This window comes from Catharus ustulatus, chromosome 5, assembly GCF_009819885.2.
Source record: "Catharus ustulatus isolate bCatUst1 chromosome 5, bCatUst1.pri.v2, whole genome shotgun sequence".
NCBI classification, from domain to species: domain Eukaryota; kingdom Metazoa; phylum Chordata; class Aves; order Passeriformes; family Turdidae; genus Catharus; species Catharus ustulatus.
The window spans coordinates 69,614,544-69,627,576 of NC_046225.1; the positions used below are offsets into that span (position 1 = coordinate 69,614,544).

The 13,033-nt window shown below is 38.8% G+C and overlaps 1 protein-coding gene across 1 annotated transcript in view; it reads left to right on the forward strand.

Annotated features, from left to right (window-relative positions):
* The window catches only part of FAM53A (family with sequence similarity 53 member A), a 68,895-nt gene that overhangs the window by 17,956 nt on the left and 37,906 nt on the right, over window positions 1-13,033 (forward strand). The window contains exons 2-3 of the mRNA XM_033061114.1: window positions 2,386-2,630; window positions 9,313-9,367. Coding sequence (XP_032917005.1) covers window positions 2,553-2,630; window positions 9,313-9,367 — 133 coding nt within the window. The 5' untranslated portion in view covers window positions 2,386-2,552. The remainder of the gene's footprint in view (window positions 1-2,385; window positions 2,631-9,312; window positions 9,368-13,033) is intronic.

Consider the following 13,033-nt stretch of genomic DNA (forward strand, 5'->3'; position numbering starts at 1 on the left):
AATTTACTTGTGATGGGGAGCAGGATAAAGTGGGAGCAGATAGATGAAGGCTTTTCAGCACCATTTCATCCCTGCCCCATACTTAAAAACAAAATCTTAGTCAATGAAGCATATCTCCATTTCAAAAATTATTGTTGTGTGAGCTGCTAAAATGAAACTTTCTGGGGGGTTTTTCCACATTGCCTGTGTTTCAGAATTGATGGGGTTCCATGCTGTCAGAAAGGGCCTGAATGGTTGCAGTGCCTGAATATTCCTGTCAGTAGCTGGTAGGATTTATGAATGTGAATAACTACAATTCAGCATGATTGTGAAAGTGCTGTGCTTCTGTCATTTCATTTGCTTTCCCTTTATCCTTTGATTCAATTGATTCATTAACTAAAGTCTAATGTCATTCTGTCTAGTCTCTATTTTAGCTTGTATTAAGCTGACTTAAATTTCAGTGAAACATTTGAAGTACTAAGCAATATCTAACTATAATTAACTGATTACAGAACAGTTTTATTGGGTTTTATTTTTTTTTCTTGAGGGATATAACCCACGAATTCTTCTATGGCCCTTCCAAATAAAGGTAACTAAACATGTGCTGAACTTTTCAGCTGGTTCTTAGTAGTAACCTCTTCTAGTGGAAACATTCATCTTTAACATAGGTCTGAGAGTCTTTGCACCAGTTATGAAGCTCTTCAGTATGTTTTCAATCTGTAAAAAAAACCATCTGACCTCCAGTCAGCCTTTCTTGTGACTTCTATTCCGGATTTCCAGATTTACTTTGAACTCCACCAGGCTTAAAAGGGACACAGCAGTATTTGATTGTGCTGCTCTAGATACTGCTGTGTTCACATGCTTGCCCTCAAACTTGGCTTCAGTATTCCATGAACCACACTTTGCTGTGACTGCTCACATTGAACAGTGTATGTGCCACCTTTACCAGTGAGTGTATGAACTTGAGGCTTTTTTAGTATTTGACCTAGTGTAATTTCAGAAAAAGATGTAAATATTTGAAGTTGTCTGCATTCCTGATAGGACACATGAGGCAAAAATAGACCAGTTGAATTTCCAGCTATCTGGATAGCATTATTTGTGGTGGAAGCACATTTCTAAGCATTCTGTCTTACAGCAAAAAAAAAAAAAAGTAGATATAAGAACAAAAGTTACATTTGTGGGACAGCTCTCAGGTTGAGGGAGGCTGGTGTGTAGCAGACTGCTGTGAAGGTGAAATAGTGCATAGTTAGCATATGAAAATCTTATGTGAGGATGTACTTAAAGGCAACAAGTTTAAAAGATAGCCTAACATCACTATTATTACTATTAATATCTTAGTTTTAAGTGGGTTTAACTCATAGCCTCAAGTTGCTTTTTTTCCTTGCTACTGCTGGTTATTTAAACAGCTAATTAGTAGTGTAGAAGAGGCAATATTTTTATGGAAGCATTATTTGAAAATAATTTTCTACTTTTTTTAAACTGTAGATGTTAAAAATAGAAAATATAAGTCACTCATGGTCTTAGTAGCATCAATGTTCCTCCCAAGCCTCATGTTTAAATTTGGAAAATACCTCTGTGAAGATCTCTTCCCATGTTACATTCTATAAGCTGTCCCTGAATATGCTTGGCCAACCTAAATGCTCAGGAATGGTTAATGCAGGTCACTAAAGAGAAAATATACAGAGGATGTTGAGGGTAAAAAGAGGTAGCTGATGAACCTAGTGCTTTTGATGTAGATGACTGATCACAGAATAAAGATATCAAAGCTGCTGTCTTTGATACTTTTATGTGTATGGGAATCTGTCCTGGTTACCAGATCTGGTGTTGGCTGATGGGTAACAATTATGTAACCTTTAAAGAAAAAGCTGAAAAAAAATGCAGGGCAAGACATGAAAAGTAGCTGAGGGTTTGGGAAGTGGGCATAGTGTTTGTTACCACTGCTTCACTTTTCTTTTTAAGAAGGGATTAGTGATGAAAAATGCTTTAACATGCCAAATAGTGTTAAACATGCAGAGCAGTTTGGTGGGTAAATGCTTGTGTCATATGCTATGCTGGTATACCTGGCTTAGGCTTCAGTATTTTAAATGAGGGGAAGCTTTCCCTGTGCCTTGGATTAAACTCCAAGGTAGAAGCAGTTCAGTAGCAGGGAGCAGCCAAACAGTAACTCTGATCCTCACCATTAATGAGTCCCATCTCCTTTCTGGAATTTTAGTCAGTGAAACCTCAAGTAGGAGTATTCTTTCATGAGTAGAGCTGTGTAATCTGAAATGCCAGCCACCAGCATTGGTCACAGAGTGATACATTTGCAAGGAATAGTACAAGTAAGAGTTGTGTTATTACAATACTAATTAGGATGTATGCAAGAATTTTTTTGACTTTTTCCTTTTTTCTAATCCAATTTTACAGGAAACCAGACATGATACACTGACAGCATTTGGAAATAAATTTTGGCAGTAAGATGGAAGCATAAATCTCAAGATTCTAGACCAAAACAGAAATGGCTCATGAGTATTGAAGGAAGAGACTGAAGAGCCTCCAACACTTGTGTGAGCAGTGGAAAAGGAGCAACTACCATGGTAACACTAATAACAGAAAAGCTGCAGAACCAGAGCTTGGATGATCTGACCTGTAAAACATACAATATTAATCTGGTAAGGATCTACCAAAACAACACTTTAAGTAAATTTGGAATGCCAAGTAACTCAAAACTGCATGGCAAATTCAAGAATGCAGATCAGCCAGAATTCAGCTATTTAAGTTAGGACCGGTTTGCAAGGCTGGGTGAGAGTTGTAAGGGAAAGGAAAAAGTAGATCTTCAGTGTTTAGTCTCTTTTTGAAGTGATGCTTTTTTACTTCAATGTAAAAAATTACTCTTTTTAACCTTGCTGCTTGTTTTACATAGCAAAAAGCCAGTTCTCTTCATGAAACAGTGTTCTAATGACTGAAAAGGATTATCCAAGCATCTCAGGATTCTTTTTTGCTAAAAAAATGCACATGTATTTGTGTGGGTTGACATTTTCTTCACCCCATGCAACTCAGGTGCTTAATATCTTTATATTTGACAAGAGTATTTACTTACAAAAATCCTAGACTGCCATGTAGGTAACTATCAGCGCTGGGCAGAAGGAGAACAGGTCATCAAGTAAATACAGTTAAACTAAAAGTCAGGTTACTACCAGACTGTTGTTGATGCTAGTAGGGTGGATTCTTGCTTTTTCAGTGTCTCAGATGCCTGGTGCTCTGCAAAACTTTGTAGTTTATGGTGTTATTCTTGCTTGTTTAATCTCTGGATACATTATGTGGCTCAGGCATGAAGGAATCTATTTTTTACATCTCTCTTGTGAATGAAATATCTACTCCAGAGTGAGTAATGCAGGGCAGTCCTTTGTCAGTTTTAGGTGCCTGCCTGAGAACCCTGAAATCATATTGTGTATGGAATGCACTAATTTTATTTTACTGACTTTTCAGTGGCACCCTTCTGTTGGTCAAACTTCAATGTTCCAGTGGGACAGAAAAAATCCCTAATTTGACTAAATGTCAAAGTGTTGTTCAGCTCTAGTTCTGTTACTTTTTTAAATAATCAAATATTGGACCTGAAGTGTGTCAGTTACTTCAAAATTCTCCCTGTGTTGTAACTTAAACAACTGAACTGCTTCCTTATTTACTTCACAAGGCCAAAGCAGGTGAAGCATACCCTGAATGTGTTGGGGTTTGTGCACATGCACCTGCAATTCTCATGTATGCAGTTCCTTGTCCAGTAAGGATATCTGACAGACCTTAATCAAACAGTTTTATTTTCAAAACTATAGCAGCTCCATTTGATTTTACTTTTATTTCACCTTCCCCCTTAAATATGTGCCATTCTTGAAAGCAAATGTAAGGTGCTGAAGTGATGTTAACTCTCAGGAGAAGTGTGTACTTAACTTGCATTTTTATCTGGTGTGCACTTGGAACATGCAGTTTATAGGAGAATCTGCTGCATGTGTGAATTGGCCAAGTCATCATTTGAAACTAAATTCTGGGCCTAATTTTGAGCCAATAATCACTTAAAACCAATAGCAGTGTTACAAACATGTAGCAATATCTTGTAATTTCTAGTCTTTTTACCAATAGTCACTGTAGGTTTTGGACCACAGACCACTAATAGCAGGGGAGGACATGTTACTGCTTTTACACTGTGTGGAGTCTGTACAGGAGTGTCTTGGCTTGCTGTAATGTGCTGTAGGTTCGTTGTTTTTTATTCCTGTCCTTATCTGGACTTACAATAAAGCATGAAAAAGAGCAAGTGGAGCGGAAAATGGCGCGTGATGTCTCATCAGTTGTTTCGTCCTCGCCCTTCTCCTGTTCCTCTCCTCCTTTTATCTGTCAAGTAATTGGTTTTGTAAGTGCTTTAGTTCTTACAGAAAATAGGTTCTGAGGACAGGAACAGGTTCTGTTTGTACACAATGGCACCCTGAAAAAGTGTGGAAATTGCATAGTGAGGTGTGGAAATAGAGAAGCGAGTGTGAATAAAAGTGTGCAAGTAGGTTGCTCCCTAGTAAAAAGGATTCATGGGAGCAAATAATGACTTTGTGACTAAAATGTGAACCTGAGATGATGAAAAGTGTGCTTTTTCCACTGGTGAAGGCAATTGCTAAATTTTACTAAGAGAAAAAGACTGCTGGTAATGGTCTGGTATCACTGCTAGCACATTCAGCCTTTTGGCAAGAAGTTCAGGTTAATGCTGTAGTTTCTTCTAATAGCAGCAGCAATTCTGAAGTGATCTTGCCTGCACCTTTTGTTACTTGTGCTGGCACAAAGTTCTGTGACACCATGTGGTGACCCTCATTGGGAGCTGATTGAGGATTAAGACCAACTTTACTTGCCTGGGTTAATATAGTTAAACCTTATCAGTTTTGTGATACCTCTTGCAGTGCATCTGCACAAGTGTCTTGGCACAAGTAGATAAAATAGCTGGGGGAAAGCTATTCTGTAATACAGCTCATGAATGAGGGTTATAAAAGAAAAAAGAATAGCTCTTTCAAAGCTATTTAGTGTGCAGCCGAACTGGGCAGAAAGACAACATGTATAGGACATAGTACAGTTTTTCATTTGTGTAAGCTGTGTGGTGACCAAGTACCTCTCTTTTATGTTGTAAAATACTGGCTGCAGCTTTTTACTGCTGTTAAATGACATGCTAATTTTCCAAGCTGGTGTAATTCAGCCAGTGCATGCTCAGTTGTGTTGTACAGCCTTGTTCTGCACCTGCCTTCAGGAAAATGACTGAGTGACCTGCTGTAGAAGCAGGAAGGTTGTTCCAAGCTTTTTTCTCCTCTATTTGGGTATTGTAGTTCACAAGGTAGTGTCCCTGGTTGTTCAAGTCTACCTCACAACAGGGGTGAGAAATTCTGTGAACACATTGTGCCTTTCATGGGTTGACAGCAGCACTAAATCAAATCTCTATTCCCTTGAACTCTCAGAACTTTCATAGAGCTCAAAACTCTTGGATTTTTTCAGTGTATCCTGACTAAACTTGCACCTTTATATTCCTGTATAGAATCTCATGTTGGTTTGTAAAGTAGCAGCATGTGAGCTGTAAGACTTCAAGGTGTGGTATTAAGAGGGAAACATGAGCACTGCCAGTCAAGGATTTGTAAAAGGAACAAATTTTACTTTAAAACCCCTTCCAGGCATGTGGGGTTTCGTTATTTTTAATTTTTGAGGTTTATTTATGTTGAAAGATGTAGAATTAGACTGACTTCCTCAGAGGAAAAGCCACTGGTCAGACTACTTGATTTAATCACTTCTTTACATCCTGAGAAAAGGTCAGTGTTCTGCCTCTTTCATATCCAGTCATATTTGGAGGATATTTGGTAGCAAAATGGAGGTCTGGCATGGCCTATTCAAACTGAGCCACATCTGTATGGTGGTGGTTAAATTAGTATTTGAATAACAAACAATGGCTTCCCTGTGGTTTGGAAAGGATGCTGATAAATTGGAGGAACTCAAATATACTTGGAAACTGGAAAAAATGCCTTGAAATTAAAGCCATTAATTTTAAAAGTATGAAGATGAAGTTGTCATTCTGAGAATAATGAGGAGGGATAGCACAGGCTGTGAAGTTCTTAATGCAGTACATTGGAGTGTAGAAGAATAGCCAGAATTATTTTTGTTACAGTTGGCTTCTGCTAGCAAAGAACACTTAGTGATGTAAATTATAATTCAGCCTCACGATTCTTCCACTTACTCAGTTCAGACTAGGTGTCTTTTTGAGTATTTTAACAAAAGAGCAGCTGTTGAGATTCAGAAAACCAACTGAAACTTGCAGCACTGTCCTAAATGCTGTGCTACACATTTCCTTTCCTTTTGAACATAGTCTCTCCAGCTGCACAAAAGGGATTGTTTGTGAACAAGCATTTCAAAGTAGATCCACTTCTTGGCATGAAGCAAAAAATTCTAACCTCAGGTGAAAATTACATAATTTCAGTGTCCATCTTAAAATATGCCATTATTTTCCTAATAAATTCTCCAGAGGCATGAGATCTTGGTGGATATTTTAACATCTATTAAAAAAGCAGTAGCTGCAAAATGGATGTCTTCTCTTGTTGAATAATTTGGCCTTATTCTAAATCTAAGGAAGATTTCTGTCAAGGTTCTTAGCAATTGCAAGATTTTTTCAGGCATAATCAAAAAATAAAGTATTAATTGAGGAAGCTTCAGGCAGATGATAGCACAAAGGGGATGAGTGGGGGAGGGTAGATGTGGCCAGCCCAGGAGTGCTGATAAACTGGTTCAGTGCCCTGTTACAGTAATATCTAGTGGGACTTGTGCCATGTGCTGTATAGATAAAAGAAATCCTCCCTCCTATAAAAATTTACAACCTGACGGGATCTTCTCAAGTTTGGGCTTCCAGATGTGGTTAAAATACACCAGCAGACAGTGTTTCCAAGTGTTTTCATTTCAGTTATGGAAAACCAAGCATATTTTGTAAAGGAGATTTGTTACTTACTGTCCTCTTAGTCACTCAAGCCTTATTTCAGTGCCTTGAGCTTTTGCTGGAAATATTGCAGCTTACTCTCTGTTTCAGTATGTGATGTCACATGTCATATTCTTACAGTTTCTGGTCTGAATCTCCAAATAATTTGCAAATAAATTTTTTTTGTGACTTAGCATGATTCTGTTTAAATGATCCCAATTTATAGAGGAAGTAAGTCTGCTTTGTCATGGCAGTGACTTCTCCAGAAGCTGGTCAGAAATAGCTGTAAGGACAAGGTTACTGTTTGAGTTAGGGAATATTGCAGTTCTCTGGAGGACAAATAGTCTGTATGTATGAGATCCAGCTTTTTCCATGGTCCCCCTGAAAAATGGTTTAATAGAATAGGTAGATAGAAAGTAGTTCAGTCTCTGCCTGATAGACAGGATTTTTTAAGGTGGTAAAAATGCATGTAATCAATTAACTTGGACATTCATAAAGAGGACCTAGTTAAAGATGCATTTGGCTGAAGTTTGTAAAAACTGAGTATCAGCAGCCACATAGGATTGTCCTCGAGGTTCTTTTCCTTATAAGCAGTCAATGTCTTGGCCTCTGTGAATAAATAGTCTTTTAAACATCCCTAACTATTATGCTCATATTAACTCATCTTGCTCCCTTTTCATCTGGCTCATGATAAATCAGCTGTGAGACTTTTTGACACAGAACTTGTTACAAAAACACGTTTTCTGTAGCTAAGGTTTGATAGTTGAATAGGTTGGTATTGGCTTTCATTTGGGGCATGCTGGAAAGGAAGAATTTGTTGTAAGACCTTACCTTTAAGTCTTTAATTTGTCCATTTCCCCTTCAGGGACAGCTGAAATGTAACTTACTGTTACCTTACTGTGCTCCTGTGTTTCACATGAAGCTGGTACCTGGTGAAAGTAGACAATGGATACTGGCTTTTTAAATGTGAATTCTATAGAACTGGCAGGTTGCAGACTTCAAGTGGTTTGAATTGCACTAATTAACAGCAGATCCAATGGAGGTTTAAACTTGGGGCTCTGCTGTTTACTTAAAGTAACTTCTTTAAAATGAGGTTATAAATGCATCTACAGATGCATTTACGAAGTAAAAATGAAATGGTTTATCTCATGCAGATGCTGATAAAAAATAAGATTAAGAATCTCATTGCTGTCCTATCCTTTCATCTGTTCTGTTATTTCCTACCTGTGAAACAATAACACCAAGGGAATATTACCACAGCTCAGTGTTTGTCTCTGTGGGGCTCAAGGATATAACATTGTCACTAACACTGTGTGCTGCTGCACAGAAAAAAAAGAAAAAGCTTTGTAGCCCAAGGATGTTTGTTTAAAAATTGACTTTGTATCTGGAAAGGAAGTGTATGTACAATGCTATCTTCTCTGGCTATACACAAAGAACAATGTTCACATCAAGTGTGTTGCTGTTTTTTAAAGCAATCTTCCTCTCCATCCTGAGGTGGTGGTGGGGGAGTGAATAATGACCCTTGGGCTGATGGAGCTATGAGCCACTTATTTATAGCTCCTTTATAGGAGGCTGGACTGCAAGCTCTGTGCTTTGTCTGAGAAATCTAGACCATTAAGAATGCCTTTGTAGTAATATTTTCTTAGGTAAATCAGTTACAAACTTGTCTTACTGTGCAGATGCTACTGATGAGGCTTAATTGAAGGCCTATACACACAAACCTTGTTTTAAAAATGGCTATTATGTTGTTTCCCACCAATAAGATGAGATTTAAAAAGTAGTCAGTCTACTAAAGATGTTTAGGAAAGTTATTTTTCAATGGTTTTTCTACTTTGAAGAAATGAAAAAAAAATTCACTGCAGTGATTATAAGAAAATGTAAAATACTAATAAAGCCTGATTGGAATGGTGTTTATGGTGGTGAACTTCAAGACCTTGTATATTTAATTTAGATAGAGCTTTTCCTGTCCCTTAGTTGAAGATGAAGTGTTTTGCCTTCTAGCCTTAAGATTGAAAATGGAAACCCGGCTGCCAGATTGTAATTTCCTCTCTATTGAAATGAGAATTGGATCAAAGCTTTTTCATTAAGGATGAATTATCACTTTTAATTTTCCAGTTTATTCACATGGGCTAATGTTGTAACTCTTGAAACAGTTTGGTACTTAGCAATATATCAGAAAACATTACAAATCATTAGGTGCCAGAGGCTTATTTATAAAGATCAGCTGTTCAGGAATTTCTTCAAGTTATGTTGGAAAACCCCATCTTTTTAAAGGCATTAAGTGCACATATAGGAAAACTAGAAATTGCATGTGGTTTCCTTCAAGTGAATGCTGACTCTTTCCACAGTTAAAACTTTTTTTTTCTGATTGATTTCAGTACTCATCTGAGAAGCTGAACAAAAGTGGCAGCTTGTTCCCTTTCGAAATCAATGGTAAGTTGTTCAGAAACCTTAGCTGTGTTTTACTGAGGTAATTGGTATAGCAAGCAGCCTTTCTTTTGTAAATAAGGTGAGGGGGATGGAGCATGCTGCTGTAGAGCCTGCTGGTTTAAGCTGGTCTTTGAACAATACTGGGAATAGCTGGTTGTTAGTTTTCTACTTGTGATCTGCTTTGCATAGTAAAAAGCCCTTGCAACACTTTTTTTTTTGGTTCAATATCTGCCTTGGTGTACAGAAGCACACTAATGCTGTTTTTCATGTTAAACATGTTCAGATTCCTCAACTAGTGTATATCTTTGTATACCTTGTTATATCTTTGCTACATAGACCATCCAGCATGATGCAAACCATAAGTTGAAGTCCAGTGTCCTCACAGAAATGTTATTTGCTTTTATTCCCCCTTGGTCCTGTTAGAATAAGTTTTATCTAGCAAAAACAATAGTTATTGATATGTAAACTTTGTGCTGCCTTATTAAGGGATGGACTTGAAATTTTGCATGTTATGTTTTCTCTGAGCATGGAGGACTTGTATTTGCTCAGTGGGATTCCTCATAAAATGTGAATCTTGGTTTGTAAGAGGTTTCAAAGGCAAATGGTGCTTTGTCTTACATGGCATTACCAACTGGGCAGGTATTCCTGGTGGGAGTCTGTTATAGACCACCCAACCAGGATCAAGAGAAGCAGAAAAATATTCTGTAAGCAGCTGGGAGAAGCCTCACAATTGCTAGTCCTGATTGTTGTGGGGGACTTCAGCTTACCAGATGTCTGCTGGAAATAGAACACAGCAGAGAGGAAGCAGTCCAGGAGGTTCCTGCACTGTGTGGAAGAAAACTCCCTGATGCAGCTGATGAGTGAGCTCAGCCTGGGGAGATGCCCTGCTGGTTTTGAACAGGGAAGGACTGGTGGTGTTGTGGTGATCAGAGGCTGCCTTGGGTACAGTGACTGGGGTTTTTGTTCCTTGGAGAGAGAGAGAGGCAGGGATTGGAACTGCCACCTTGAACTTGTGGAGGGCAGACTTCAGCCTGTGCTGGCAGAATCCCTTGGGAGGCAGTCCTGAATGACAAAGGAGTCCAGGAAGGCTGGATGTGCTTTAAGAAGGAAATGTTAAAGGTGCAGGAGCAGGCTGTCCCATGTGCTGGAAGATGGGCCACTGGGGAAGATTGGCCTGATTGAGCAGAGAGCTTTGGCTGGAGCTCAAGGCTAAAAGAAAAAAGCCAGGAGAGTTGACCTTTGGAGGGAGGAGGGGAAGGCAACTCACGAGGACTATGAGGATATGGTCAGGTTATGCAGGGAGAAAATTAGAAGGGCCAGAGTCCAGCAAGAACCTAATTTGGCTACTGCCATAAAACACACAAAAAATGTTTCTATAAATGCATCAAGCAACAAAAGGAGGCCTAGGGAGAATCTCTGTCCTTTACTGAATGCAAGGAGGAATATAGGGACAAAGGATAAAAGGCTGAGCTGCTTAATGCTTTCTTTGCCTCAGTCTTTCACAGTAAGACCAGTTGTTCTCTGGGTACTCAGCCCCCTCAGGTGGAAGACAGATGGGGAGGAGAATGAAGCTCCCATAACCCAAGGAGAAATGGTCAGGGATCTGCTACATCACTTAGACCCACACAGTCTGTGGGGGTGGGTGGGATCCACCCAAGAGGACTGAGGGAGTTTGTGGGTGGGCTCACTGAGCCCCTCCTCATCATTTACCAGCAGTCCTGGCTCCCTGGGGAGCTCCCAGGGGACTGGAGGTCACCAAGTGTGACACCCATCTACCAGGAGGGCCAGAAGGAGGATCTGGGAACTGCAGACCTGTCAGTCTGGGCTTTGTGAAAGGCAGGTCCTGCTTGACCAACCTGATCTCCTTCTCTGACAAGGTGACCTGTCTTGTGCATGAGGGACATAATGGGTGACAAAACAAGAGGAAATGGCCTCAAATTGCACTGGGGGGAGCCTAGATTGGATGTAAGGAAAAATTTCTGCACTGGGGGCTTGTCAAGTACTGAAACTGGCTGCCCAGGGCAGTGGTGGAGTCACCATCCCTGCAGGTATTTAAAAGACATGTAAATGTGGCACCTGGGACATGGTTTAGTAGTGGGCTTGGTGGAGTTAACTTAGTAGTTGGACTCTGATCTTAGAGCTGTTTTCCAGACTAAATAATTAAGTGCTCCTGCCATATAAAGAATTAAAACACAGAATCAACTCTTGAATTTTGGTTTTTTTTTACATTAAACTTTTAAATATGCTTCCTAAGGATTTAAAAAAAAACCAGGTGAGTCCCAGCTAGGAAATTGTCCTACAGTAGATGCTGGGAGTTTCAAACATTAGCTGGATCCCATTGTGTTGGCTCTTTTACTTGTATTGAATTATGGATGGTCCCTGCCTTGAAGAGCTTGCATGCTTAAGGCAAAGCACAGTATGTGGTTGTACCCATCTGAAAGAATGGAGGAGGAAGGACAGAGGAATTCTAATAAAACATGTTTGAATAGGCCAGCTGTCTGCACAGTTAAATGATTTTGAGACAATAGGGTGTTCTTTAAATAAGATCCAAATAAACAGGATAATCCATGACATACTTTGGGCATGGAACATGTACAACTATTTGGGTTTGCAACTTTTAAAGCTACTCAGCAAATCTTTTAGCTGTTGATTCCTCTAAAACTTAGTTTAGAAAGTCAACCATAAGAATATATTAGTATTCAGTGTTTAGGCTCTATCTAGGTTCTTAAAATAGGTGTATGGGAAAAAATGGGTATTTTAAATGTTCTTTCTTTAAAGCCAGGATAAGTGAAACTTATTTGGCTAATTGGTTTAAATTAGCAAATTTTCTAACCAAGCATGAAGCACTGTTAGCTGGCCAACAGTTTTGCTGCTTTTCAATTTGCAAATCCAAAGTCTGCTGTAGTTCTTCTTACACTTCATTGTATAATGTGGAGGAACAGCTGTAAAATGTGCAGAATGTTCTCAAAGAAATGCTTCACAAAAGAGTGAGAGGCTGCACTGGCAGACTGCTTTTAACCCAACATTGCCACTTCAGATGAGGAGTTGTGCACTATGTCTGCATTCACAGTAAAACTTCCAGCAGGTTCTTAAGGGATACTTTATTTTATGCATTAAATTAAGATTTGGGGTTTTTTTCTCATATTCAGAGTTTAAGGGGGGAAGGTAGCAGTCTTCAGTCTAATTTAACTTTTTACTGTTTCTAATTTAAAGTAAAGCTTTTCAGACTAGACGATGTGAACACCCTTTGCAAGTTTTCTTTAATAAGGTGTTCTTAATAGAAGAGCATAAATGAGGAACAGCAGTCTGAAGAGGTTATCCTGCTTTTGCATTAAAAAAAAAATAAAAGTTCCCTGATGTCTTCTCACATTGTTAATCTGTTTTGTTTGTACCTGAGGTTGTTCACTGTTACATGATTTAATTGTGGTATGTACTGTTCACTAGGAAATTTGCTGTTGCTCACTGAAAAACACATATTGCAATTATTCTGTGTAAAGGAAAGAGTATTAACAATTATCCAACATTATGGATTGGAATGCCTGGATTGGTTCCTGGAGTACTTTGGTCTTTGTGCTTTTGAATTTTCTACTTTTTTTAGTGTGAAATTTTGATTAAGAGCTGGGTATTTATGGCTCACTATTCCAAAGATGATTTTGATGGCTTTACATT